The sequence below is a fragment of the Marmota monax genome, unplaced genomic scaffold (assembly GCF_021218885.2).
Source record: "Marmota monax isolate L192 unplaced genomic scaffold, Marmota_monax_Labrador192_F-V1.1 WCK01_AAM20220418_F8-fsc00015, whole genome shotgun sequence".
Taxonomy (NCBI): Eukaryota; Metazoa; Chordata; class Mammalia; order Rodentia; family Sciuridae; genus Marmota; species Marmota monax.
In genome coordinates this window covers 417,455-442,356 of record NW_026692194.1, presented here as the reverse complement: position 1 = coordinate 442,356, position 24,902 = coordinate 417,455, and the positions used below count along the sequence as shown (strand labels likewise).

The window sequence follows — 24,902 nt, the reverse complement described above, 5'->3', positions numbered from 1 at the left end:
AATGGCTCAGAGAGTTCATTTGGGCTCAGGAAAACTGATTTGGGGGCTCTTTGATTTGTTCCTTTGATCAGTATATATTGATCATTTGTAATGTTTGAACATAAGGCATTGAAACGTTAGCGTTCTAATGCCAGATGGTATGTTGCGTACTGAAAATTAACCAGTGAGTAAAACGGGTAAAAATGCTGCCATATGGAGCTTAGAAAGATAGAATATAAACATAATAAGGAAAAGTATGTAGATTGTTAGAAAAAGATTAGTTCTAGGAGGAAAAAAATTGAATGAGTAAGGGATATGGAGAAGTTGGGGAGGTGTTGCAATTTTAAATAGGGTGGTCAGAGTGGCCCTGTGAAGAGGGTGATATTTTAGGAGAGGGAGTTATCGTGGCAGATCTTGGGAAGCAGCATTCCAGGCAGATGTGACAGCCCCCATGAAACCTAAAGGGGAGCATGGGTGGCCTGTGTGGATAGTAGCAGGAGGTCATTGTGGCAGGGAGAGAGCTGGAAATGAGAACCAGAGAGGATGAGGCCAATGAATTGAGGGCTGAAGTCAGAGTTTGGGGTGGGGGATACTTTTCGTGAAGGGCAATATAGGCCTCTCTGAGGACTTGAGCATTTATATTGAGTATCACAGGTGGCATTGCAGGTTTCTGAGCAGAGAGGTGACATCTTTTAGTTTATGGCTCTGGGTACCATGCTCTAAATATGGCTCTGGGTACCATGCTCTAAAATAACTGGAGGCTGGAACAGGACACAAGGCAATCTAGGTGAGAGGCTGTGCTATTTAGAATCACAGTGGGCTAGAAGCATGTGGTCAGACTTCGGAGGTGCTTTCAAGGTAGAGTGAGCAGGGTTTCCTGATGGCATGCACAAGGCTGTAAGAGTAGGGTTAGCGATCCCAATTTTTGGGCCTAGGACTTTCTTCCTCACTTTATGGATTCTTTGTGGCCATTGTGGTATGTGAGAGAAAGAGAAGATTCCAGATGTAAGCTGGATGTCTTGGGACAACCAGGATGCCTGGGTACCCACCTAGAGCTTTTGTCTGTGTAGGTGAATAGGTGGTCTTGACTGAAAAGAGTGAGGATAAGAATGTGTGGATATGGACAGGTGAAGCCAAAATGAAATAGTCATTTTGGAAGAGGACAGCAATTTTGGAAGGCAGGCTTGAGGACCAGCAGCAGATGAGCAGGACTTGGTTAACCATGCATCCCTTGATGGCTCTGAGTGTTTTGAGTGTCTGTCACTCTAGAGGCTGAGGAAGGGCCCCAGAGTCCCTACCACACACTTTGTTATTGCTGGTGTCCTGTGTGTGGTAACCAGACTTCCTTTTCTTTGTGAACAACTCAGACCTTAGCAGAGGTGAGCAATTCCAGGCCAAGACAGTGGTGGTTGGTGCATTGAGACAGTGTGGGAAGTTTTCCCATCTGCAATGAGTGAGGGAGGTGTCAGTCCTTTTTGACCATCCCCAAAGCAGTGGAAAGGGCCGCTGGGTGACTTTTGCTTCTGTGAAGTGTAGAGAGTGAAAATTAGAAAAAGTTGTGTTCTTGTCCTGGTTCCACAATTGGTCATGTAATTATTTAGTTTTTCTGGGTGCTTCTTTCTTCTTTTATATAATGAGACAATACTATATTGCCTGCATTTGTTTCGTGATCCAATGATATGAAGCATGTGTAAGAAACTGTTTTGTAAAAAGAGACTAATGCTGAAGAGTAAAATTAGTATTTGGAGGTCCTTGCTTCTTCCCCTTACTTCTAGGAGGAGGAAACCCAAGGCTTATCAGGATTTGGTTAGCCTGAGATAATTAGGTAACGCTTCAAAGATTATTTATTTTTAAGAAATCTATTAAATGTAATTCACCAATGCCCTATGGAAAATTAGAAAAACTACACAGCCTCTCAACAGGTAGCTGTATAAAGCATTTGTTAAAATCTAACAATATTTTCAGATGCAGAAAATTTAAAAATAAAGTTTTTAGAATTCCTTCAGAAGAATGAGTATATTTTACTATATATCGTCATGTGTATTTTGATTATAAAAGTTATACATGTGCATGGTAGGAAATTTGAAAAATGTAGAAAACCCAAAGAAAAAAATTACAATCCCATCAATAAGAAATAAAAGTTCAGTATTCCCTATACATAGACATTTGGAAAGTCATCTATTGTAAATGTAAAATTAGTATAATACTACTTAATTTAAAAAGTAATAATGTATCATGAATAGTGCCCCTTAATATTGACATTATTCTGTGATATAAATAATAATAGTGGCAAAATAATTTATCAGATGGATATTCTGTATTTTATTTAACTAATTTCTTACTGTTGGGAATTTGGACTAACATCTAGGTATTATCACAAACAAGAATTAAGTGGCCATGCTTATAGACTGCATACACTCATAATTATTTCATTACAATAAAGAAAAATATACTTAAAATACTATTACTATACTGTCACTTAACATTGTTTTGGGATTCCTAGTAATGAAATGAAATGAAAGTTTTACAGACAATTTATTAGGTAAGAGCAAAGGTACATTTCCACATTGCATTTCACACCATTCATGATTCTAGATTAAGACTTAAATGTAAAAAAATAAATTTATAAAAATACCAAATGAACATGTAGTTATCTGCATGATCTTTAAGAAGCTAAAGTTTATTAAAGCACAACAAAGATGACATAAGGGAAAAATTAATTTCATAAATAAAAATTATATCTTAAAAATCAGCATAATAAAATAAAATTTCAAGAAAAAATTGCATGTATCTCTGATAAACAAATTTTCTTAATATTCAAAATATTTGTCTGAATCCATGAGAAAGTTCAAATGACTTAAGAGAAAATGAGCAGTGATTCAAAGCGGCAATTTATCTAAGAAATGTGATGGCCAGTAAACATATATTAAAAAGTTAAATCTCGTTAAGGACAAGCAATATAAGATATTGAGACAACACTGTCCCCTTATCAAATTGAGAAGGGTTTTCTAGAAATTTTAGTGAATTAGACCTAGGGAACAGGAATCCTCATGCACAACTAGAGGAAATGAAAATTCAAACAACCTTTCTGGAGGGTATTTTGTCTTTAAAATGTACAAACCTTTTGACCCACATTTCTGAGTGTAGGAATTTAAACCAACAGGTAATTTTCTGTCAGTGGTGTGCTGGTGAAAACTTAACAACAGGTTCTGTGGTGGGGAAGTTGACTTGTGTGTGGTACTCACCAACTTCTGTGGTGCAGGTATTCCTATCATGATTGATTCAAACCACCAATATGTGACTGACCTCAAGAAGAGCTGTGAGATAGCACCATGTCATACAAATTTCCACCACACAGATAACTACAAATGAAAATAACCACCACAACAGAAATAACAGTCAAATATAGTAAGTTATTAGGAAGTTATAAAGTTTGAGTGAATCTTTATTAAAATATTTGATCGCAGGTTCGTATGGTTTAGGTCTTCCTAATGGCTGTATTTGGCAGCTGGCTCAAGTTCCTGAAATGACAGTTCTCATGAGCCTGTAGCCTCTGACTCCAGCATATCACTGCCATATCTGTCACCCCTGCTTCGATGCTGCAGGACTTGTGGCCTCAAAACCCTTATACCCTTCCCCTGTCTTTACATAGGGTCTACCCTAGTCAACTTGCAAAGTGGGTGAAAGTGGTTATAGGCCGCTTGGGCCCTTCCCTTTCTGGGACAGCTTCTTCCTCATCAGTGACCCCACCCTCACCCCAACTGGTGTCTCTTCCTGCAGCCTATCTTTTTTATCCATTTACGATATTGAAGGGTCTCTCCTGCTCGGTCTGAGGAAAGGACCAGAAATTTATAATTTATGCCTTGGAGTGAATAAGTTCAACTCTTCTAGCAGGTGGGACTTTTAAATAAGGCCTTATTTATAATTCTGGAATCACACTGACCAAGGTTTGAATCATCGTTTTCTTATGAACTAGCTTGTGATCTTGGGTCCACTCATTAACCTCTCTAAGCTTTATTTCTTCATCTTTGCAGTGGGGGAAAATACTAGATTTTCTAATACTAAATATTAGAAATCATAGATTTCTTGTGAAAATTACATGTGCTAATATATTCAGGGAAATCAGATAGGAGTCTGGCACCTAGTAACTGCTCAGTAAACAGCAGATATTTATTTAGTATTTTATTTCTACTATTTTCTGTTGAAATGATACGGAGTACCAGTTGCCAGCCTAGAGAGGCAGTTCACTCTGAACTTGACTTTCCTTCCCTGCCTAGCAGTTGTTCCTTCCTGTCTAAAAGCAACAGGGACTTTTGCTCTGGTGCCATAACTCATCAGAAGTAGCCTAGCAGCAACACAATCTCAAGGTCATTTTCCTGAAGGCATTGATGTGATTGACTAAAGATGGTGAAGATCATGTGAATGGAGGTTATTTTTAAGTAATAAAATCAGAGGAACGTTAAGGAATTACAGAATTCCATTTTATAGACATATATCTTTTTATTTTTTCTCTCTCCTCCTGCTTCTCCTTCTCCCTCTCTACCACCACCAGCTCCTCCTTCTCCTCCTCTTTTTCTCTTCCTCATTTAGTCTTAGACATCTTTATTTCCTGACTCTCAAAAAACACTCATTCTTTCAGGCTCCTGAGTTGCTCTTACTTCTGAGATTCTCTGAAAACTCTTCACACTTATAGCTTTCTGGGTCACCTGTCTTCTTCTCCCCCCCCCCCCCTTTTTTTTTAAAAAAAAATAAAGACACATGAGTCTTCTTAGAGGCATTACTTTCAACATCCAGTGAGATATAAGTTACAAATAATGAACTCCATTAAAATTAGCTATATCACTTTGTGTAGTCCTTTATATTTTCCTAGTGCCAGTCTCCTTGACTGCAAAGTAGAAGTCATAAATCTTGCCCTGCTCTTGATCTGGAGCTGTGGTGGGGATCTAGTAAGATTTTTTAATTTTTTTTTTAGTAGTAGATGGGCACAATACCTTTATTATTATTTATTTATTTTTGTGTGGTGCTGAGGAACGAACCCATTGCTTCACATGGGCTAGGCAGGTGCTCATCCACTGAGCTATAGCCTCAGCCCATCTAGTGAGACTTTGTGTGTGAAAGTGCACTGCAGGTGATAATGCACCAGGCTTACACACGGTGGCATTGACTTGTTTTTCTGAAAATGCATCTGTGCCTCTGAGGTCACTGAACCTTCTCTTCCTTCTCCATGGATCCAGGGGTGGTGTGGAGGTTTAAGCTGTTTGTTCCCTACCATAACGGTTGGGGGCACTGACTTTGAACTCACTTCTGGGATGTACTACCATTATGACATTTACCAGCCCTGTGTAGGCAAATTACAGAATCTTTCTCATCCTCCAGTTTCCTTGTTTGCAAAATGTGCATAATGATGTCTTTCTTGGAGGACTGCCAGAGGAACTAAATGAATCAGACATTCAAGGTGGTTAACAAAGGGCAGGCATCTGGACCGTGCTTCTCATTGACTGCTGCTACTAAATTCCCCTTCAAAAGGCACCTGTGCTTCCATCCTATTGACCCCCTCTGGTGGCCTGGCAAGTACTATGGTCCCACTGGTGTCCGCCATTGCCTTCACAAGGATCATGTGTCTTATATGACCATGAAGTTGGGTCTTAGAAAGGTGGAATGTGGCAAGTGTTGGTGATGACATCCTCTCAGCACATTCTCCCAGCTGGACCTCGACCTTCTCTTTCTAGGAATCTAGCTTGCTGTCAGATTGCTGCCACTTAATTTGGCCAAGGCCTGAAGAGCAGAAGGGCCCCCATTAATATCTGGATGCCACTTTTCCCGTTCCTCTCTACCTGCCTGCCTCCTCGCCCCATCATTTTTATCCCATCTGTTCTTCAATTTAATTTTAGTTCATAGGGGATAAAATTTCTGCTTATCTTAAAGGTCTGACTTTGGATCTTTCAGGGTTGCATGTATCTACCAGGAAGTACCATCAAAGAGATTGCCTCAAACCCAGAAGAAGCCGGGAAGTTTGTCTTTGAAGTCATTCCAGGTAGGTGCCAAATGGTTAGACAGAGGTGTTTTATATTCCCATTTGACTTCTGGATCCTAGAAGTCAAGATTTTATTCAGTGAGTCCTTCACCAACTAACCAGTCAACCTGTTAATAACATAGAGGATCCTCATGTAGTTCATAAGCCTATCCAAGTTGGATAGCATCAAGGGCCTGAGTAATGCCCTAAGTGGGTGATCATTCAGCTCAATTCTATAAGCACATTGTGAGTGTAATTGGAGCTAGATACTGTCCCAAGCCCTGCAGCCCTCATATGGACAGTGGATTATCCTGTAACCACTAAAAGTAGCTCAGCCTAGAAGGTGAATGGAACATTAAAATTAACAGTTGAAATATAAATGAACCATATTAAATGGCTCTTTAGGTGGGTTAAAAATGATGGGAAGTCAGCAGTCTCATGCAACTCAAGAGGACCTAATGAGAAATGACAACTTGCTGCACACTTAACACTTAGCACATGCTAGGTGTTGCATGTCACTTGTTGTACACTTGATCTGTATGATGGAGGATCCTCTTCCCAAGCAAGAGTTACCACCTTGAAAGCATTGGAAGCAAGGGCGGTTTGGCTCAGACTCCTGAATCTGCCCCACTGAGGCTGCTTTTCCTTGTCTCTTGCCCCTCTGCCAGCCCTAGTCCTTTGAGTCGTCAAGACTGCCCACTTGGCTGTGATGTGTTGCTGCTATGGCAGGGGAGCTTACAAGTTCCCAGAATGCCCTTTTCCTTAATCCCACTTGCACAAGGCAGCTGTGTGCATAGATCAGGACATTGATGGAGAAGGAGGCATAGCAGAAAGGGTAGAAGTGCCCAGTCTAGAACCAGCCTGCCCAGGTCCAGATCCTGATGCTGCCACTTATAATTTGTGTAACAAGCCTCTGTCTCTGTTTCTTTATCCATAAATGGGGACAGTGATCATGAGGATGAGGGTAAAGTAGAGAAATCCATATGAAACACTTGGTACAGGGTCTGGTATATAGTAGTGTCATGTAAGTGCAGAGACATTTTGAGGATAAGTAGAGAGAATTATATAATACAGAGAAAAATCCTAACACCGGCTATGATTCGAGAAAATAAAGGAAAAAAGTCTGAGTCCCAGGGTGGTTCCCTCATGGGCACACCCTTGCTTTTTGATCTGAAGGTCTAGCTTTCTTTCTTCCTCCTTTGGTTTGAAGGTCTAGCTTTCTTTCTTCCTTTCTGGGAAAATCCCATCCTTTCCTCTTAAAACCTCTTTTGTTCTTAAAATCCCTCTCCCAGTGCAATTTGTGGGACACAATCATCCATGGGAACACCTTTCCCAAAGCCTGAGCTTTCAACTCAGAAAACTCTATTGAGAGCTTCCCCTGAAAAATTCACTGTGGGCTTTGCACCAAAGTCCAGTTCCCTAGAAGATTGCTCTGTGGGGCAGGAGGAAGATCTGTCCTCTCTTGGTCATTCATGCTCACAGCAGTTTCCTAGACTGCTGGGGGAATTCTTGGATAGATTCATATTCATTCTCTCCCCCCAACATACACTTCATAACAACAAATAATTCTAAAGCAGTAGTAAGGTAGGGAACCATTTTTCTATAGCCACCACTGTCCCTAAGGCTCCACCCAACCTAAAGTGAGATTGCTCTTCATGCTGTGAATTTTCAGATTTTTCTCTTTAATGCAGAGAATTTTCAGTTCCTCTTTTTATACTCCTTTTGTATATGACAATTCTTGGAGGCCAATGCTGGCATAAGAAATGGGCTTTATAATCAGGACCATCTCTCTGGGATCAGCAGTTTTAGTCCTACAAGGTTCAGATAGAAGCCTTTAATTGTTGTTAGGCTATTATTTTTAAAATGTGAGGCAGGCAACAATTTAGATCTTGCCGTGAGTTTGGCAGTAACCATCTGGGCATCTTTGGATCTTTGGGCTTCAATTTTATTATTTATAAAACAGAAATAATACAACTCCTCATTTTATTTCAAAGGGACATTTTGGTACCTAGGGTATCTTTTAGTTCTTCCCCAAGCACGTTTTACTTTTCATTTTACTTTTGGAAACATCCAGATCGTAGGATTTTTTCCGAATGGCCAAGGCTTTCACAAACTGACCCTTCAGGTCAGACAAACTGATGATCTGATGACAAGATGTCCCAAAGGGAGAAAATATGAGAGGCTTGTGACATTTCGCTAACTCCAGGAGACCAGAACCAAGGCGAATTTGAAAATCTTTTGTTGCCTGTAGGAAAATACAGGTTTGGACAAAACATAGCAATAGAATAGGCTCTCTCTGAGGGACATGGCCTGACACTGTGAGAATAACAGGTTAAGGTTTACAAGGCTATTTTGAAAGATGACAGTATCCTATAATTGAAAAGTATTACTATTACTTTCTTATCCCTTCTAAAGCCTTTTTTTTTTTTAGCCAACTAAAGAAAATTCCAATTTTGTAGATTCCTGCTTATAAGGAGTCTCATGGAAGATGTTAAAATTCTAGTCCCAGATCTGTACTAACTACATGGTCTACAACCTAAGTCTCATAGGTTTACTAGGTTAATACCCATCCTTTCCCTCTCTTACCCTTCTCTCCTGATTTTCCTTTTTCTGTCATTTTCCCCCATTCTTTCCTTTGGTCTCCCTCTGTACCACCTTTGCCTCCTTATCGTCTCACCCTTTTGAGAATACCAAACTCAAGAATACTACATATGTCTGTATCTTAGGTTTAAATTGAAAATGGTAAAGAAAGTCCTAACAAATTCACATGTTCATTAACTAAATATTGAGAACTTACCATTTGCAAAGTTTTATACAATCAAGAGAACAGTGATCTGAACAGGAAGTAGTGATTTTGCTAAAAGACACACTTATATTCATTGTCACTCCCACCTAAGGTTACTGTCTCCTTCCAATTTCCCACAATTGAGCTCCGAGCTAGCTAGCTTAGGGAAGTACCCATGATTGACATAATGACCTGAAGACTCCAGACTTGTGGGGTTGATCCTGTCTCTAATGCTGAACTTGTATGGTGAACTTCCTCTTTATTTTAGGAGGATTGGCATCTGTCTTCTGTGAAAGCAGCTCTAGGCCGAAACCATCCCAATTGCAAACCATGGTGTTTAATTATTTTTCTGTAGATTTAGAATTTCTGCAAAAAGCATAAGAGTGCATGGAGATCCAGTCGCACTGGGATCTTGGAGAATGCCTTATGTTATTTGACTGGTAGTGTTTGCTGAGTCAAGGAATCTGTGCAGGTTCAGCTTCCTTTCCTTCTTTTACTTAAAGTTCCTCCCCCACCACTCTAAGACCTTCATGTGTTCTACTTTTCCCTCCAGCCCCATGGGACCAGAATCGCATGGGACAGGACTCCTATGTCCTCATGGCCAGCTCCCAAGCAGAGATGGAGGAGTGGGTTAAATTCCTCAGGAGAGTTGCTGGCACACCTTCTGGAGGTAAGGGACCAGGCTCTCCTGGGCAAGTATCTGTGGCATCTCAGGCATGAAGAGGAAGTAGCTCCCAATGTGATCCCTCCTTGAAACAGTGGTTCAAGGGAGACAACCAGAGAACAATGCTGAGACCGTGGTCATGGCCAAGTCCTCTGCTGAATGTGAAAGAAAAGAGGGTTGAGAGCATTTAGCTTTTCTCTTGGGTCAACTCCAGATCAACTGTAGGGATGGCAAGTCCTTTGCATTGATCATCAGATGGGTGTGATGCCCTAAAGCATCTCCAGAGAGGAGACTCTCTGGGCCAAAGCACTCCCATCTGTGAAATGAGTAGATTGGTCCAGCTGACCCAGGGTTCCTCGCAGCACTAACCCACATGGAACCTATGGATCTTCCCAGTTATGGGACTTATGGGACCCAAGAGGGCTGATAGCAAGAGCTGTAACAAGCTGATCGGCACAAGAAAATAAATCTGCTGTCCAAAATAGGAGCAGTCAGACTGGAGGTCTTGCAGGCACATGGTGAATTCTGTATTCAACACTTCTCGGGATTACATGATTCAAGTGTTTGAGCTCTCTGGGAATTTTATTGATATTTCCACACCAGAGAAGTATATCTTGACTGCAAAATAGCCAACAACAGCAGCAACATCAAAAGTGATGGCAGAAGGCTTCTAAAATCAACAAGCCCATGAATCTAGTGTGTTTTCTCTTTTCTATAAAAATGTGAGAGAATTGATATGGATGAGCTCACAAGACACAATTTTCTCCAGCTTTTTAGGGATACTCGTATTTGTGTCAACTTCAGGACCACTTTAGAAATATATAAAATTAGAAAGAAATTTTAATTTCTTCTTATTTCAGAAATCATTTATGGACACTTTCAGGGTTTAAATAGTAAATCTGTTAGATTACCCAACAGATTATTCCAAAAGTTTTAAGAACACCATGATAATTTTATGGAAATTTGAAAAAAAAAATACCCCTTAAACCATGAGAGGTACTTTTAGGTTTGTTTTACATGTATACAAACATTTTTCAGAATGATAAACATAGGATATATGCAATTTGGTATCTTTTATTTAATAACTTAAAAATTTCACCATGTGCCTATCATTTTTTGTTCCCTAATTAAACTTTATTTAAAGGAGTATTAAAATTCTATGACAGATTTTTGGTCAAGTTGTTTCCATTAAGAAGTAGAAGTAGAGACTGGGTGTACCATACCTTGTAATCCCAGCAGTTCAGGAGGCTGAGGCAGGAGGATTGCGAGTTCAAAACTAGCTTCGACCACTTAGCAAGGTGCTAAGCAACTCAGTGAGACCTGTCTCTAAATAAAATACAAAAAAAAAAGGACTGGGGATGTGGCTAAGTGGGTAAGTGCCCTGAGTTGAATACCTGGAACCAAAAAAAAAAAAAATTAAAAGTACTGATTTAAAAACTAATAACTTAAAACACTCTCTCTCTCTCTCTCTCTCTCACACACACACACACACACACACAGTGGCCCCAGAACATTCTCCTTTTCCTTCTGAAGTCTTTATGATGCATTGTCGTCATTAGCCAGTCTTTAACTCTGAGACTTAAATGGCTGATTGAGACAAACAATTCTGAGATGGTTCTCCCACTGTATATTAAATATATTTTCATATTTATTAAACAAATATTTAATGTTAGGAGTGGCATTCATTTAGCTACCTGAGCTTTCTGGGAAGATGTAGTGGCCTTGCCAGCTCCAATAGCCTCTGTCCATGCTTTGATGTCATCCACAGCAGCTGTCAGTCTCGTGTCACAAAGCAGCAAAAGAACCCAGAGTAGGATAGTGAGAGAAGCTGGACACGCATGGCCTGCCTGGAACCATATCAATGATAGAAGCATCACCAGATTTCAAGAATTTAGGGCCATCTTCTGTCTTCTTACCAGAATGGCAATTAATCTTTTCTTTCAGCTCTGCACAGTTGTTGGCAATGTTAGCTGTGACAGTTCTATCCAGGAGCAAGGCTGGCACTGAGTTGGCCTGGATGATTCAGGATGATCACCCAAACAGTGAAGCCAACTGCTTCCCCTGTTGGGTCACTTTTGCTGTCACCAGCAGTGTTGCCATCACAAACATCATTTTTTTTGGGGGGGGAGTGTTCAGAACTGGGTATTGAACCCAGGGATGTTTAACCACTAAGCTATATCCCCAGTCCTTTTTTGTACATTATTAAGAGACAGGGTCTCACTGAGTTGCTTAGAGCCTCACTAAGTTGCTGAGGCTGGCTTTGTACTCATGATTCTCCTGCCTCAGTCTCCTGAGCTGCTGGAATTACAGGCTGGGGCCACTGTGCCCAGCTCTACAAACATTTTGGACAGACACATTCTTGACATTGAAGTCTGCTTTGTCTCCAGCTTCACTCAAAGCTTCATGGTGCATTTCAACAGACTTTACCTCAGTTGTGACATTGCCTGAAGCAAAAGTGACCTCCATGTCAGGTTTGGGAACAGCAGTCTCCACTCAGCCCACGGGGACTGCACCTATCTCACCAATGTTGTAGACGTCCTGGAGGGGCAGACACAAAGGCTCATGAGTTGGACATGTTGATGGCAGGATGCAATCCAAACTCGGGCAGAGTGGTTCCACTGGCAGTGTCAACTTTGTGGGTGGCCTTCCATGCCTTGGACCAAGGCATATCAACACTTAGCTCCAGCATGTTGTCACCATTCCAACCAGAAATTGGCCCAAATGCTACTGTGTTGGTGTTGTAGCCAGATTTCTTAGTATGGGTGCTGACTTCCTTAATAATTTTTTCATCTCTCTTCTGGCTGTGGATGGCTCAGTGGGATCCATCTTGTTAACACCAACAATTGTTTGTTCATACCCAGTGTGTAAGCCAGAAGGGCATGCTCAGGGTTCTTCTCATTCTCAGAGATGTCAACTTCAAATTCACCAACACCAACAGCAATAATCAGGAGAGCACAGTCAGCCTGAGATGTGTCTGTAATTGGGTTTCTGTTAAAGTCTCTGTGTCCTGGGGCATCGAGATAGTCGTGTAACACTTGCTGGTCTCAGATTTCCAGGGGACATGTCAAGGGTGATACAATACTCATGCTCAGCTCTCAGTGTATCCAAGATCCAGGCATATCCAAAGGAGCCTCTCCCATCTCAGCAGCCTCCTTTACAAAATTTCCAATGGTTCTTTTGGTAGATCCCACCATATTTGTAGACCAGATGGCCGGTAGTGGTGGGCTTTGCTGGAATCTACATATTCGATGACAACAATGTTAATATGAATCTTTTCCTTTCCCATTTGGCTCTGATTTAGTGGTGGTTTTCACGACATGTTCCTGTGGCAAACCTGTTGTGAAAAAGGATCTTAATTGATGCATTTCAGGGATTATTTGGAAAGAAATCATATATGATGACATTAAACAACACAGAGAGAGGACTTACCAGGCAGATAGAGGAGCTACTCATAGAAACCAAAAGCAGAAACTGTGAGGGGGCCTGACAAGAGCCAGGGGTGAGGGATGGAATGTGGAAGTGAGCTTTATCCTGTCGGTTTCTCTGGCGACATGCAGTTTCTCCTGCTTTTCTCTGCAAATCTGCCTGTTTTCATCTAGTGGGCATGGACATGCATCTGCCTGTCCCAAGTACTGCCATGCCAACCTAGCATTCCTCCTCTTCTCCCACAAGCACAGTTTCATCCTAAACAGTCCCATTATAAACTGAGAAAAAAACTGCCTATTTCAGCTAAGGTCCCGAGTTCATTTGTGGTTCCAAGACCTGGGGTGGCAGGCAGCTCTGGTTTGGGCCCACCAGCAAGGGCTTTGAGAAAAAAAAAATGTGACCTGAATGGGACAGCTAAACTCAAGAGTGCCTGCCCAGCCATCTGTATCCTGTAGCAGAAAGAGTTACATAGTTTTGTTAACCATTTCCCAGGCCCTAAACACTTTTTTTTTTAAACTGTGCTAAGGGATAAGACAAGGATTTTTATGTATTAAAGCTTGATTATATGCTGTTTCAGCCTGCATAATCTTAGCTGTGTGTGACCTTCCTTCTTGCCTTAGATTATATTATTTCGAGCCCTGTTGACATTTTCCGCTTTCCCCAGTATAGGGCTTATCGGGCTGCCTATATTGACCAGGACAGCCAATGTTGCCCAAATATGCATTTGCTCTGAGTCAAAATGCTGTCAATGTACTTTCACCAGGATCTATGCCTTTTGCGATGCTTGACTGAGCCTTGCCATGGTGACCTGCTGTACTTTGTCTGAGTACACAGGGGACTTCTTTCCCCGCCCCCCACCCCAAAGCCGCCACCCTGAGAAGCAAATCAAGCATAAGTCCTGTAGGTGGTGGAAAGTCCAGGGGAGCGGAAGTCAGAGTACATCACTACTTATTAATTCAGAGATCAGTGTTGGTTCTGATGTGGCATCTCGGGTATTTTTAAAGTCACCCAGTGAACCAAATCATAGATCCCAGCCTAAGAAGGCATTTTAAGACAGCAAAGTCCCATGTAAGGCCACTGGGCAAATCAGATACTTGTTCTTTCTATTCCTAAGTCAGGGAACTTCAGTTCTAAGGGAATAAATGGCCTGTCCAAGGGGTGGGGCAAGAGGTAGGGCCAAGGTTTCTTTGCACAGTACCACTTGTAAAGCACACCTAGGTCCACGCACACCTAGGTCCACAGGACATGTCCCCCAAGCTTTGTGAAGTCACTGAGATGTTTTGCTGTCACCTCTTTCTAGTCCTTCGTGCAACTGTGTGGCTTTTCCCACTAGGGAGCTACCCACTACCCACTACCTTCACTACTACCACCCCCTGGAGAAGGAATCCTTTCTTGTCCAAATTCCAGCCATAGCCTCCAAACATTTCCACACCCTCACCCCTGCCTCCCTGCAGTCTGTTGTCATTGAGCTGGGGTAAGCCTGTTGAACCTGTCACATCAAGGTTCTGTTCTGTTCAACACTGGCCGATAGCTTCTTTCTTACTCAGAGTAAGAGTTAAAAGCCTTATACTGACTCATGGGGTACCTGGTTACCTCTCTGTTCTTGTTTTCCAGAATGATCTTGCATACTATTTCTGTCCAGCTACACCTGTCTCTTCTCACACTCGAGGCATGCTCCTGCCTCAGGACCCTCTGCCTGGCATCCTCTTGTCCTGGGTGGCTACATGGCTTGCTTCTTTACCTTTATCAGGTCCTTGCTCAAAGATCACCTCAGGAGGCCTTCTCCTGACCGTTCTATTTAACCCTTAACCCTTTCTTCCCTTCCTCCAACCCTCCCTATCACTCTGTTCTTCATTTTTCTCTTTAGCATGTACTCCTTTCTGACAAGCTAAATATTGTACTCATTTTCCTTTGTTCATAGTTAGTTTCTTTGGCAGGAATTGTTTTTCTCTATATTGGTCAGTAGGTGTATCCCAGAGTCTTAACAGTGTCTGACATAGCAAGTGCTCAATAAACAGTTATTAAATGAAATGAAATGAAAGGCTACCTCTTCCCATAGTGTCACTTTCTACTCTCCCAGGCTGTCCTCTCTGTTGAATGATGATCAGCTCTTCTGACCCCCTCCCTCTAGAATTTTCTCTAAGCATGCCATGGATGAGTCTGGATGAATCTCTCTACGGTTCAAAGACTCCTTTAGAAAATCTGATAAAAGCTATGGAAACTTCTGGAATGATAACTAGACACAACCAATTTTTCTCTCGACAGCAAAATATTTTACAGACAACTGTTAGCCCATCTGTACACCCCAGGTAGTGAATCTTAATATTAAATTAGAAAAGTCACTCTGGTGATAATCCTACAGAGCTGACACCTCTTCCTGCCCCCAATTCGCTTTTGGCTCCTTTCTCCCTTGACTGGAGAAATGGCCACGAAGTCTCCATGGCTCTCCAAATCTTTCACCTAGCCTCTCCTGCCTGGGAGCTGGCTCTGGAGTTTCCTTGAACCTTGGAGAATGGCACCTCGCTTTTCAGCCTTCTCTGTAGGCAAGCTTGTCATAACCCTCTTGCTGGAAAGTTTAGACCAACTCTTCTCCCAGGAAATTCTGATTGCAATTCCAAGTTTCCCTAATATAAGTAGGAGAAAGGGAATAGTCAATCACATCCCAACTTCTGTCAACGTGTCCCAGTCTGGCTCTGCCTGTTTTCCCCAAACTACCCCTTCTATGCTTTCTCTGGATCCCTACATTGAAACCTGCTTTCTGTTGCCAGTTTTTATTAATGCAGGCTGCTTTTACGGCTTCCTCTTGACATTAGCCATCTCAAGTTTAGTTCAGGTCACTTCTGGGCACGGAAGTAGTGCATTAAGATGTTCATAGTTCTGTTCTGCTCCAATTGTGGGCATTGGGGCAGGTCCTGTGTTCTCAGCACCTTTGTGATTTTGCCAGTACAAGGCATATAATATAGTATGTAAATATCAGATTGTTCTCTGGCTTAAGTACCTTTTCTTTCTCTAATTCTTTTAGGTTCTCTGCATCCTTAAGAACAGGATTTCACAATCTACCACAGTTTAGCCTGTGGCATAAGCTGCCTCTGTGATTCACCATTCTTCCATGTGATCTAGTCCTTTCTCTCTAGCTGAAGTGAATATTAAAAGAAATGATTTATACTTGTTTCACCTAATTCCCTTGTCTCACCTTCATACAGCTCCTAACTTAAGTTAGATACTTGTTTATTTATTTATTCAACAACTATTTCTTGAGCGCATGCATCATGCCAACCATGGTGCCTGCCCCAGGGGTTCAACAGTAACAAAGGAAGAGAGGAGAGAGAAAAAAAAGACAAAATCCCTTCTCTCAAGGAGCTTTCAGTCTACTAGTAGGCCCAAAAGTCAGTCAAAAGAGTGAAGGGAAAAATACAAAATTACACCTGGAAAAAAATACATGGTAGTATGTGAAAAAAAATATGAGTATTTGTCAAGAAGGTAAAGAAAGGCATCCCTAAGCTGGTGATGAGACTAGCCAGGCAGAGAAGGGGGACAAGGAATGGCATCTCAGTCAGAGGGAGTGGCATGTGCAGAAGTCCTGTGGCAGGAGAACAGGCTCTGAAGGACAGGGAAGGTGGTAACAGCAGAGATGGTTTGGTCAAGGGTGTTGATCTTCATCCTAAGACCAACAGGTAGCCATTGGGAGGTTTCAAGTAAGATACTTGTTTATTTATTTATTCAACAACTATTTCTTGAGCGCATTTCTTGAGACAGATTATATTTAAAAGATCATTCTAGTTGCTTTGTCAAGAATGGTTTGAGGGTTGGGGATTTAGCTCAGTTGGTAGAATGCTTGCCTTGCACAGGGCCCTGGGTTCAATCCCCAGCACAGAAAAAAAAAAGAAAAAAGAAAAAAGAATGACTTGAACCAAAGGTCTCAGATCTGAATAAAGGCAGGAGACTAAATGTGAAAGTCAGGCTGTCATCTGGGCAAGAGAAGCATGGACAAGAGTGGTGGTCATGGAGATGGAGAGAGTGAAACAGGTTCACCCAACATTCTGGAAGAAATATTGTCAGGATGCGGGAGTGGATTTAACACGGAGGAAGAAGGTGGTGTCAAAGCTGAGTCCTCCATTCCTGAACTGTGACTGCTGGAGGGATGAGCATTAGGTTGGCACTGTGAGACTACCCCGGGGCCCTTCCTGGCAACCTTGCTCCTGCCTGTTCCTCTGTGTCCCTGAGAGCCCACTCTTGGCCTCCTGGGTTTATCTGTTCGGTTGCTGTAATGTGGGTTTCATCTTCTCTGTGGGGGTGGGAGATCATGTTGGTCTACCCAACAGCCCACTTCCAAGAGCATTGTCTCTGAGCCACGTGCAACTCTGAAAGCATTTCCAGGGAAGGGTGGGCTGGCTTCATAAATGCTAAGTGAAATTCTGTGTTCCTGCCAGACACTTTGATATATGGAGCAATGCTGGTAAGCGTCTGGGCTTTTCTTCTTTTCTTCTTCTTTTTTTTTTTAATCCATCTCTGAGCTATCCCCTGAATGGCTGTTGACAATTAGCTGCTAAGTAAAAGGAGGCACTTATTTTTATTGCAGCACCGACAGCTTTATGTTGACTCTTTAAAAGCCACAGGTCCTGTGTGTAAAGGTGAGTGAGGAGGGGAGTGGTGTGGGAATCAGGGCCAGGAGGGCTGGGGCAGGTGCAGACAGATCCCATGGTTTCCGTATGGGACTCGGAGCCTGAGTAGTGTTTGCAAGCATGTGCTGATCTGGAAAGGAAAAGGGATGGTTCTTCCAACGCCGGGAGGAGAGGAGGCCTGGGGCTAGCTTGTCAGAGGCTCTGAGTCCTCGGTGCAGCCATGCCTCATATTCCCAGGATGCCGCGGTGGGAACTGGACTGTGGCTTTCCTGTCCTGGCGCTGCTCTTTTGCTGGGATTTCAAGAGGAAAACCCCTGGTCTCCGAAAGAAAGGTATTTCTTCCTCTTTTGTGATTCGATTCTTCTGCCAGAAGACACACTTTTTTCTCAGTTCCTTTTTGCTGTCTTGCCAGGGATGGGGGATGACGCTGGAACTGAGCCACTGGGACATGGGGACCAGTTCTGGGATGGCAGGTGGGGGTGAGGGAAAGACTGTCCTCAGGGTCTGGTGGTATGCAGGGGGTGGGGTATTTGAGTGATGACAAAGAAAGAATGAGATTGGGAGGGAGGTGACAGCTGATCTTTCCATCTTTAGTTCCCCAAATCACCCCAGGGTCCTGGTGTTTTCTAACCCAACTTGGGACGGGGAGATGGAGCTGAGGATGGAGGATGTGCTGTGTACAGAGACTGGGCAGTTGTCCAGTCTGTGATAATGAGTTGTCACCCGCCTGTGGTTGTTCAGGGTGGGGTGGGTGCCTTCTGTCCAAAGCCGTTAGGTCTGGAGGGCTGGAGAGGAACAAGGTAGACATAATGGAACGGAAGTGGGATGGCACGGGATGGCCAGAGGACTGTGGAATAAGCACCAAGAATCTCCATCCCTTAGTCCCTCCCCTTGAGACTTGATGGTATCTGAAATTTTATTCTATAGACTTTAAACAAAAGGAATTAAAGCAGTAAATATAGACCCACAGAGTAACTCTGACCTAAAGATAAATTCTTCTTCATCTGTAAAATAGAACACTTTGTGGGGCTTGGCGAGGACCAACCTAGATAGCACACATGAAAACATCTTAGGCAGTTCCCAGCACAAAATTAACTTAAAGTGGCCAATTATGAGGATCATGATATTACCTTTAGCAATTATAATAATTCTATCACGTAGAGCAATTATAATTAATGGAATGTTATAATGGTTAGGATGGAAATGCCTGTGTAATGGTGACTGGCTCAAAGTGGTGATGACTTCTGAGTAGGAGTTGATCAGACCCCATCCTGCTGCCAGAGGGTAGTCAGCATGGAGCACCAGTCCCCTGAAAGAGTGGGTCCAGTCTACTAGGGCATGACACAGAAGTGGCAGCCTGGGACTTGCCTCTTCTTGTCCTTGGCGTGGAGAATGGCCTTGCAGTAACTCCTGCCCCGGTGTCTTCTTCCTTCAATGGCCTCTTCCTGTTTTCTTCTTGGGCTTGTCTCTGTTTATCTGTTTTCCCACATTTAGGCTTTTTCACGTCCACTCAGAATCAAAGGGTAGAGATAAGGGTCTAGAGATCAGAAATCAGTACTATTCAGGCTTGGGTCTTTGGAGTTCCACTGAAGTTTTGGATTCCAAACTCCTCATATGTGATCTGAGTTGAAGAAGGACAAAACCTGACCTAGACAAACTAAAAGTAACAAGAATGTTCTTTGTCTCATGGAAGAAGAGGCACTGTGGTCCTAATGTAGCCCACAGTGGTGAGTTCTGGCTGGAGGAAAGAGCTTCAACTCATTTCTAGGCTGGAGATGTAGAGTTTGGAGTCTTTAAATCTGTGCGATATTTAAAGCCATGAGATTATGAGGAAGCTCATGAAGATGGGGATGGGAAGCCCTGGAACACTCTGGCATTTAGGGGACAGTGAGAAAGGACCAATGATCTGGAGAGGCCGAGAGGGAACAGCCAATGAGATAAATGAGGAACTGAGAGACAGTGGTGTACCCAAGGCGACATGAGCAAGCGTCTTGAGGAGAGGGAGTGATTTGCTTTGTCATATGCTGCTAATAGCAGCCTGGACATTTGACTCCTGGGCTTAGAACTATAAAGGCCATTGATCTCCAGACAAGAGCAGGTTTGGAGAAATGCTGAATAGAGAAGGGGTGGAGACCCAGAGGAATGGGAGGCAGCAGGTAGAAATAGCTCTTGGTGGTCTGGTCCATCACGTGCCAATTTCTGTGCCAGGAGATAAAAATAGATGGTGAGCCAGACAAGCTGTCTGCCTTTGAGGAGCCACAGTCCAGTGGAAGGGAAAGATGTTTAAACAAATCATCATAAAACTACAGGAGAGGCCATAAAAACAGAGGTGTGCATCGGGGGCTCCATTAGCCCAGAGGAAGGAGTGGCCAGATCCCTTTGAAGAAACATCGAAACTCAGAATGATTGGGTTTCCAGGTAGTGGATAGGAGGAATGGCATTAGCGCAAGAGTTTTTAAGCACAAAGATCACCTTTCATTCTTTCTATCATAATCTCCAGCCACCAAGGAGCCTGGCACGAGGACAGATGCTCAGTTGGCATTTGCTGAATGATTTTGTGAATTCTGGTAGAAGGGTTTTTCTTGAAACAGAGCTGCAAAAGAAACCCTTGTAGGCTGGGCACAGTGGCACACTCCTATCATCTCAGCAATTTGGGAGGTTGAGGCAGAATGATAGTGAGTTCAAAGCCAGCCTCAGCAACTTAGTGAGGCCCTAAGCAATTCAGCCAAATCCTGTCTCTAAATGAAGTACAAAAAAAGGGCTGGGGATATGACTCAGTGGCTAAGGGCCCTGGGTTCAATCCTTGGTACCAAAAAAAAAAAAAAAAAAAAAAGAAAAGAAAGAAAGGAAAAAAGCAACCATTGCAGGAATGATGTAGATGTCAGCATCAAAAATAGAAAGTTATTTGAAGCATATGTAGGATGGGATCTATATTGGGGGAAAGAAAGGTATTATGGATAATTCTAATTTTTGGAATTTTGTTCATCAGGCTATTTGGGTGCAGGTCGTAAGAGCTGGGTAGAAGATTATTCTTTCATAAATTGCCAAAGACCTAAGCTAACATAGGCTCTCTATATCAAAAGAATACAATTTATATTATAAAGATTAAGTCCCAGATGAGATGGAAGGGATGGAGCTGACAATTCAGGAAAGCATCACTCAGGAAGACAGAACCCTTCCTTCCCCTGAGAGGACAGGGACAGAAGTAGAGGAAGGAAAGAGAGGCAGGACTGGGGGTGAGGGAGTACACTCGTCTTCTCCATTTGGAAACATAGGGACAGAGGAGACAAGGTTACCTACTGACACAGAGGGGAGGGAAGGGGTAGTGAGCTCAAGGGGGTGACGATAATTTGGAACCAAGGTCTTAGAAAGATTGGAATTATAAATTTTCAGGAGATGGCAATGGCTTGTTCCTCATGGCTCCCAGGGGCCTGATGAAGACGTGGGGAAGGTAGTGGGAACCGGCATGGTGGGCATGTTGGAGGGAAAAGTAATGTTGGGAAGTGAATGTCCTCATGAGAACAACTCAGAGTATTTGGAGGAGTGGAGGCCGGACACAGCAAGGCTGATGGTCTCCGCTGAGGAGAAAAGCCTGACTTCTCATCCTTATATTATGTTTGGGTTTCCCCCAGGTGAGTCCTGAAGACTCCTGGAACCCAAGTTTTAACTGCTCCAAAAAACATCTGCCTGGCCCCCTAAGGGCCGACCACTCTCTGGACCTCACAAAAAACTCTTCAAAGGGAATTTCCCAAATACCATGTGGTCTGTTTTAAGTCAGATCATTTTAATCGTGTCCTTCTCATTTGGTGGAAATCTCTCTTCACCTCCTTTCACATACAAACAGAAACCTAATTCTGTTTATGGACATTCTCTGGTTGTCTCTCGCCATTTTTTGTGTGGTCCTGTCATTTCCATAACTGGATGGTAAGCTGTAGAAAGCAAGAATCAGGTCCTACATGTCTGCAGAGATGCCTGCTAATGTTTCAACTAAAGAAATGCCAAAATACTTGCTTAAGGATAAGTTAATTCATTAAGTAATTCAGCAGAATTTGCATCTGCCTTGTGCCAGACATTATGCTAAATATTGGGGACAAAAAGAGACCCTCCCCCTGCTCCTGGCCTCAGGGGGCTTCTGATCTCCTGCAGCACATAGGCTCGGTGTAGGAAGAAATAGGACATTTGAGAAGGGAGGCAGATGCACAGAGTAGGCATGTAGACTGTCTATCCAGGGACTTGCCAGCAGAGACCAGCCCCATTTGAGAGGGGCCAGGGAAAACACATAGAATCCATCAGACAGGGAAGGGAGAGAACAGGCTGGGCAGCCGGAAGAGACTGTCCAAGGACACGGAGACTGGAGAGCACTGTGTTTTGGGAACATCAGGGTGAGGTGCCTTTGGGGCATGACAGTAAGTCACACCAAAAATGTTGGTGGGTGCCAGGCCAACCTGAGGAATGCCAGCCTTGGCTTTCACACTTGTACCACAGGACTATTTAATCTAACTAAGTCTCACTGAAATGCAGTGAGACAGACAGCAGCCCAGACGATCTGGTTGGGATTAGACCCAACATTCTCACCTTCCAGCACTTGGGACATGATGAGGGGTGGGGCTCAGAGGAGGTCCTAGGTTTGGAGGAGCAAACTGAAGACCACTGCTGTGGCAATTGGAGAACTAAATGATTATTCAAGCCCAGTGAAATGTTGTTGCTCGGGTAGAGCAGTGATTCAGGAAGGTAGGGAGCAGGAGGGTTTTGAAAATGGTAAAAAGAAGAAACTGTGACAGTTTGGCTGCAGTGAAGGCCAGGAGGACATAGAAAATTTGAGAGAGCCTGGTGTAGCTCTTTATAGGTGGAATCCACCTTAATTAGACTCGTGATAGAGCATTTCAGCCAGAGATAGAATCATGAGGAGAACCTAGGATCTTTGCAAACCGGTGTCCTGGGGATTGAAGTGCCAGGGGGAGCAGAGTCCTGGTTGTAAAAGAAGTAGGACCAGGAATGATAGAACTGAAGCCACGGCCTGTCTTCTGAACCCTCAGGACACTAGGGGCCTGGAGCTTGATGGCAGAATAGGTCGGCAAGGATTGTGCTCATTTAGAAACTCATTTTGTTACCCAGGGTGGGTGGGGGAATTCCAGATAGCCCAGTGCTTTTGGGGCTGGGGTGGCGCTGGTCCATGCTTGCTCTGCTGGAGGCAGTGCAATTGGAGAAAAGATTTTTTGGAAAGCAATTTGCATACCATCAGGTCATAAAAATGTTCAAACCACTTGACCCTGTAATGCTTCATGTGGGAATGTGCCCTCTGGAAATAGTTCAAAAGAATGAAATGTCTGTTCACCTAGCCAAGTGTTAATTAATTAAGTAATTAATTAGACATAATGCATGTGTGCTGCATACACCCCAGGAGGGTGGAGAATGTGTGCACCGTGGCAATGTTTATAATAGTAGTTATTTTAAATGTCACAATGGTTTAGCACAGTATGAGACAACCCTGTGTGGCTATTATGCTTTCGTGCTCTCTGCCTCAAGCAGAATGACGGCTGCTTGCTGTCATGGTTTACTGCACGTTCCCAGGAGTTTATTGTCTGGGCTTGAATTCTGACGGTGCTGTGTCCTATATATGAGCTGGCAAGTTCACTAGCATGTCTAAGCTCAGCGTCTTTAACGTAAAACAGGTGCAAGATTAAATAATAAAAGGTGTACAAAATACTTGGTACCATCCTTAGCACACAAGTACTTGTTAACTCCAGCTGTTGTTTTAAATATATAAATATGTGGGTGAATAGAAAAAAAAAACCTGACAGAGACTGCCCCAAATTTATAGCTTCAGGAAATATAATGAGTAATTTGTCTCCCGTGTTTTGGTTAGTATCTTTGCACTGAATTCTTTAAAGCCACAGGCCACACAGAAAAGTAAGCAAAGCACTTTGATCTGTCAGTTGATCTAGGAAAGGTCCGAATGATGGGCTTTGCTCTCTTTCCAGCGGTGTTTGGCCAGCGCTTGGATGAGACTGTGGCCTATGAACAGAAGTTCGGCCCCCACCTGGTGCCCATCCTGGTGGAGAAGTGTGCAGAGTTCATCCTCGAGCACGGTGTGAATGAAGAGGGCATCTTCCGCCTACCCGGTCAGGACAACCTGGTGAAGCAGCTGAGAGATGCTTTTGATGCCGGGGAGCGGCCCTCCTTTGACAGGTACGTGGTCCTCCCCTGCGGTTCTCCCTCTGCCCTCTCCTCTGCCTGGCCCTGTGAGAGGACCTCTCTATTCCAGTTGAGCCATGGGTCCTGCACAGACACTTCCAAGAACTGTGGTGTACAACAGAAAGAGCCTTTTGTTCTGTTCACAATTCAGAATTCGGGACCTGTAGCACAGTCAAGAGAGTTTGCTGTTATTTATAGCAGAGATGATGTGAACTGGCACTAGAGCCTTTTGGATAAGTGACATCCAGGATACAGGGAACGGGACGTGCAGAGTAGGGCAGAAAGCTGAGAACTACTCTGAAGCCACCCTTTGGGAAGATAGGAGTTGAGCCTACAGACATGCATGCAGTATAGCAGGGAATGTACTGTATCAAATGATTTGTCTCTTTTATTGTTGTTTCACTTTAAACAATTTTTGTTTGTTTTTTACTATTTATGCTGTTTTTCTCATTTCTTTGTTTTCTTCATTCAATCTATGGGTGTTTTCTGTGTTGGGGGCTATGACAAGTAGTGGACAGTGTATAATGGAACAGGATTCTGGAAGCAGAACTTCAGAGAGGAGGTGGCACAGAATCCTGGAAAAGGCAATGAATTTCTGAACTAATGCAGTGAAAGGCAAGGGGTGGGGGCTGAGGGCTCAACATGACATCCCAGAACTGAGGGACTTTGGGAGATTGATGGATGTGTGTGGTGAAGGAGAGGCCCCAATCAAACCAGAGTCCCTAGGTTCTAATAAAGATATCGGGATGAACTGCCACATAGGAGCATTTAGAGACTGCGGTCTTGCAGATTGTCAGCTGATTATCTTTCTGCCATTTTTCTTGGGAACCTCTCATTGTGTTTCAACAATAGTACATTTCCCAACCTGACTGTGCCTAAAGGCATTTTTAGACAGTGACTAAGCAGGGTATTTTTTTTTTTTTTTCAGAATCCTTGTGTTAAGGGAATGGTCCCGCCCCAGATTTCCTGAGGTCAGCCATGGAGTATAGACAGGGCTCCAGGCCAGCTTGTGTTCTCCTTTTGAGGTAGAAAGTTCACAAGTTGCAAAAGGGGAAGTTCTCAGAAGATAGTGCCAATTATAGGCTACCAAGAGCAAAACCAAAAAGGAAAATATACTCACAAATCCAAGATGTAGCTTTACGATCAGGTACTCGTGGTGTTCTTGTTTCTGTTGCCTCAAATGGCTCCCTTCTCCTGTCCCTATCCACCCATCCTCTC

General features: G+C 43.2%; 1 protein-coding gene and 1 pseudogene across 4 annotated transcripts in view; one reads left to right on the top strand and one right to left on the bottom strand.

Annotated features, from left to right (window-relative positions):
- The window catches only part of Arhgap25 (Rho GTPase activating protein 25), an 81,127-nt gene that overhangs the window by 36,351 nt on the left and 19,874 nt on the right, over positions 1-24,902 (top strand). For 3 of the 4 annotated variants that reach the window (XM_046422477.2, XM_046422485.2, XM_046422495.2), the window contains exons 3-5: positions 5,926-6,013; positions 9,331-9,447; positions 23,471-23,678. In XM_046422477.2, the coding sequence (XP_046278433.1) occupies positions 5,926-6,013; positions 9,331-9,447; positions 23,471-23,678 (413 nt within the window). Of the gene's footprint in view, positions 1-5,925; positions 6,014-9,330; positions 9,448-17,603; positions 17,822-23,470; positions 23,679-24,902 lie in introns of those variants that run through there. The other variant, XM_058572567.1, reaches the window with a different exon arrangement.
- Positions 11,124-12,727, bottom strand: LOC124077940 (elongation factor 1-alpha 1-like; annotated as a pseudogene).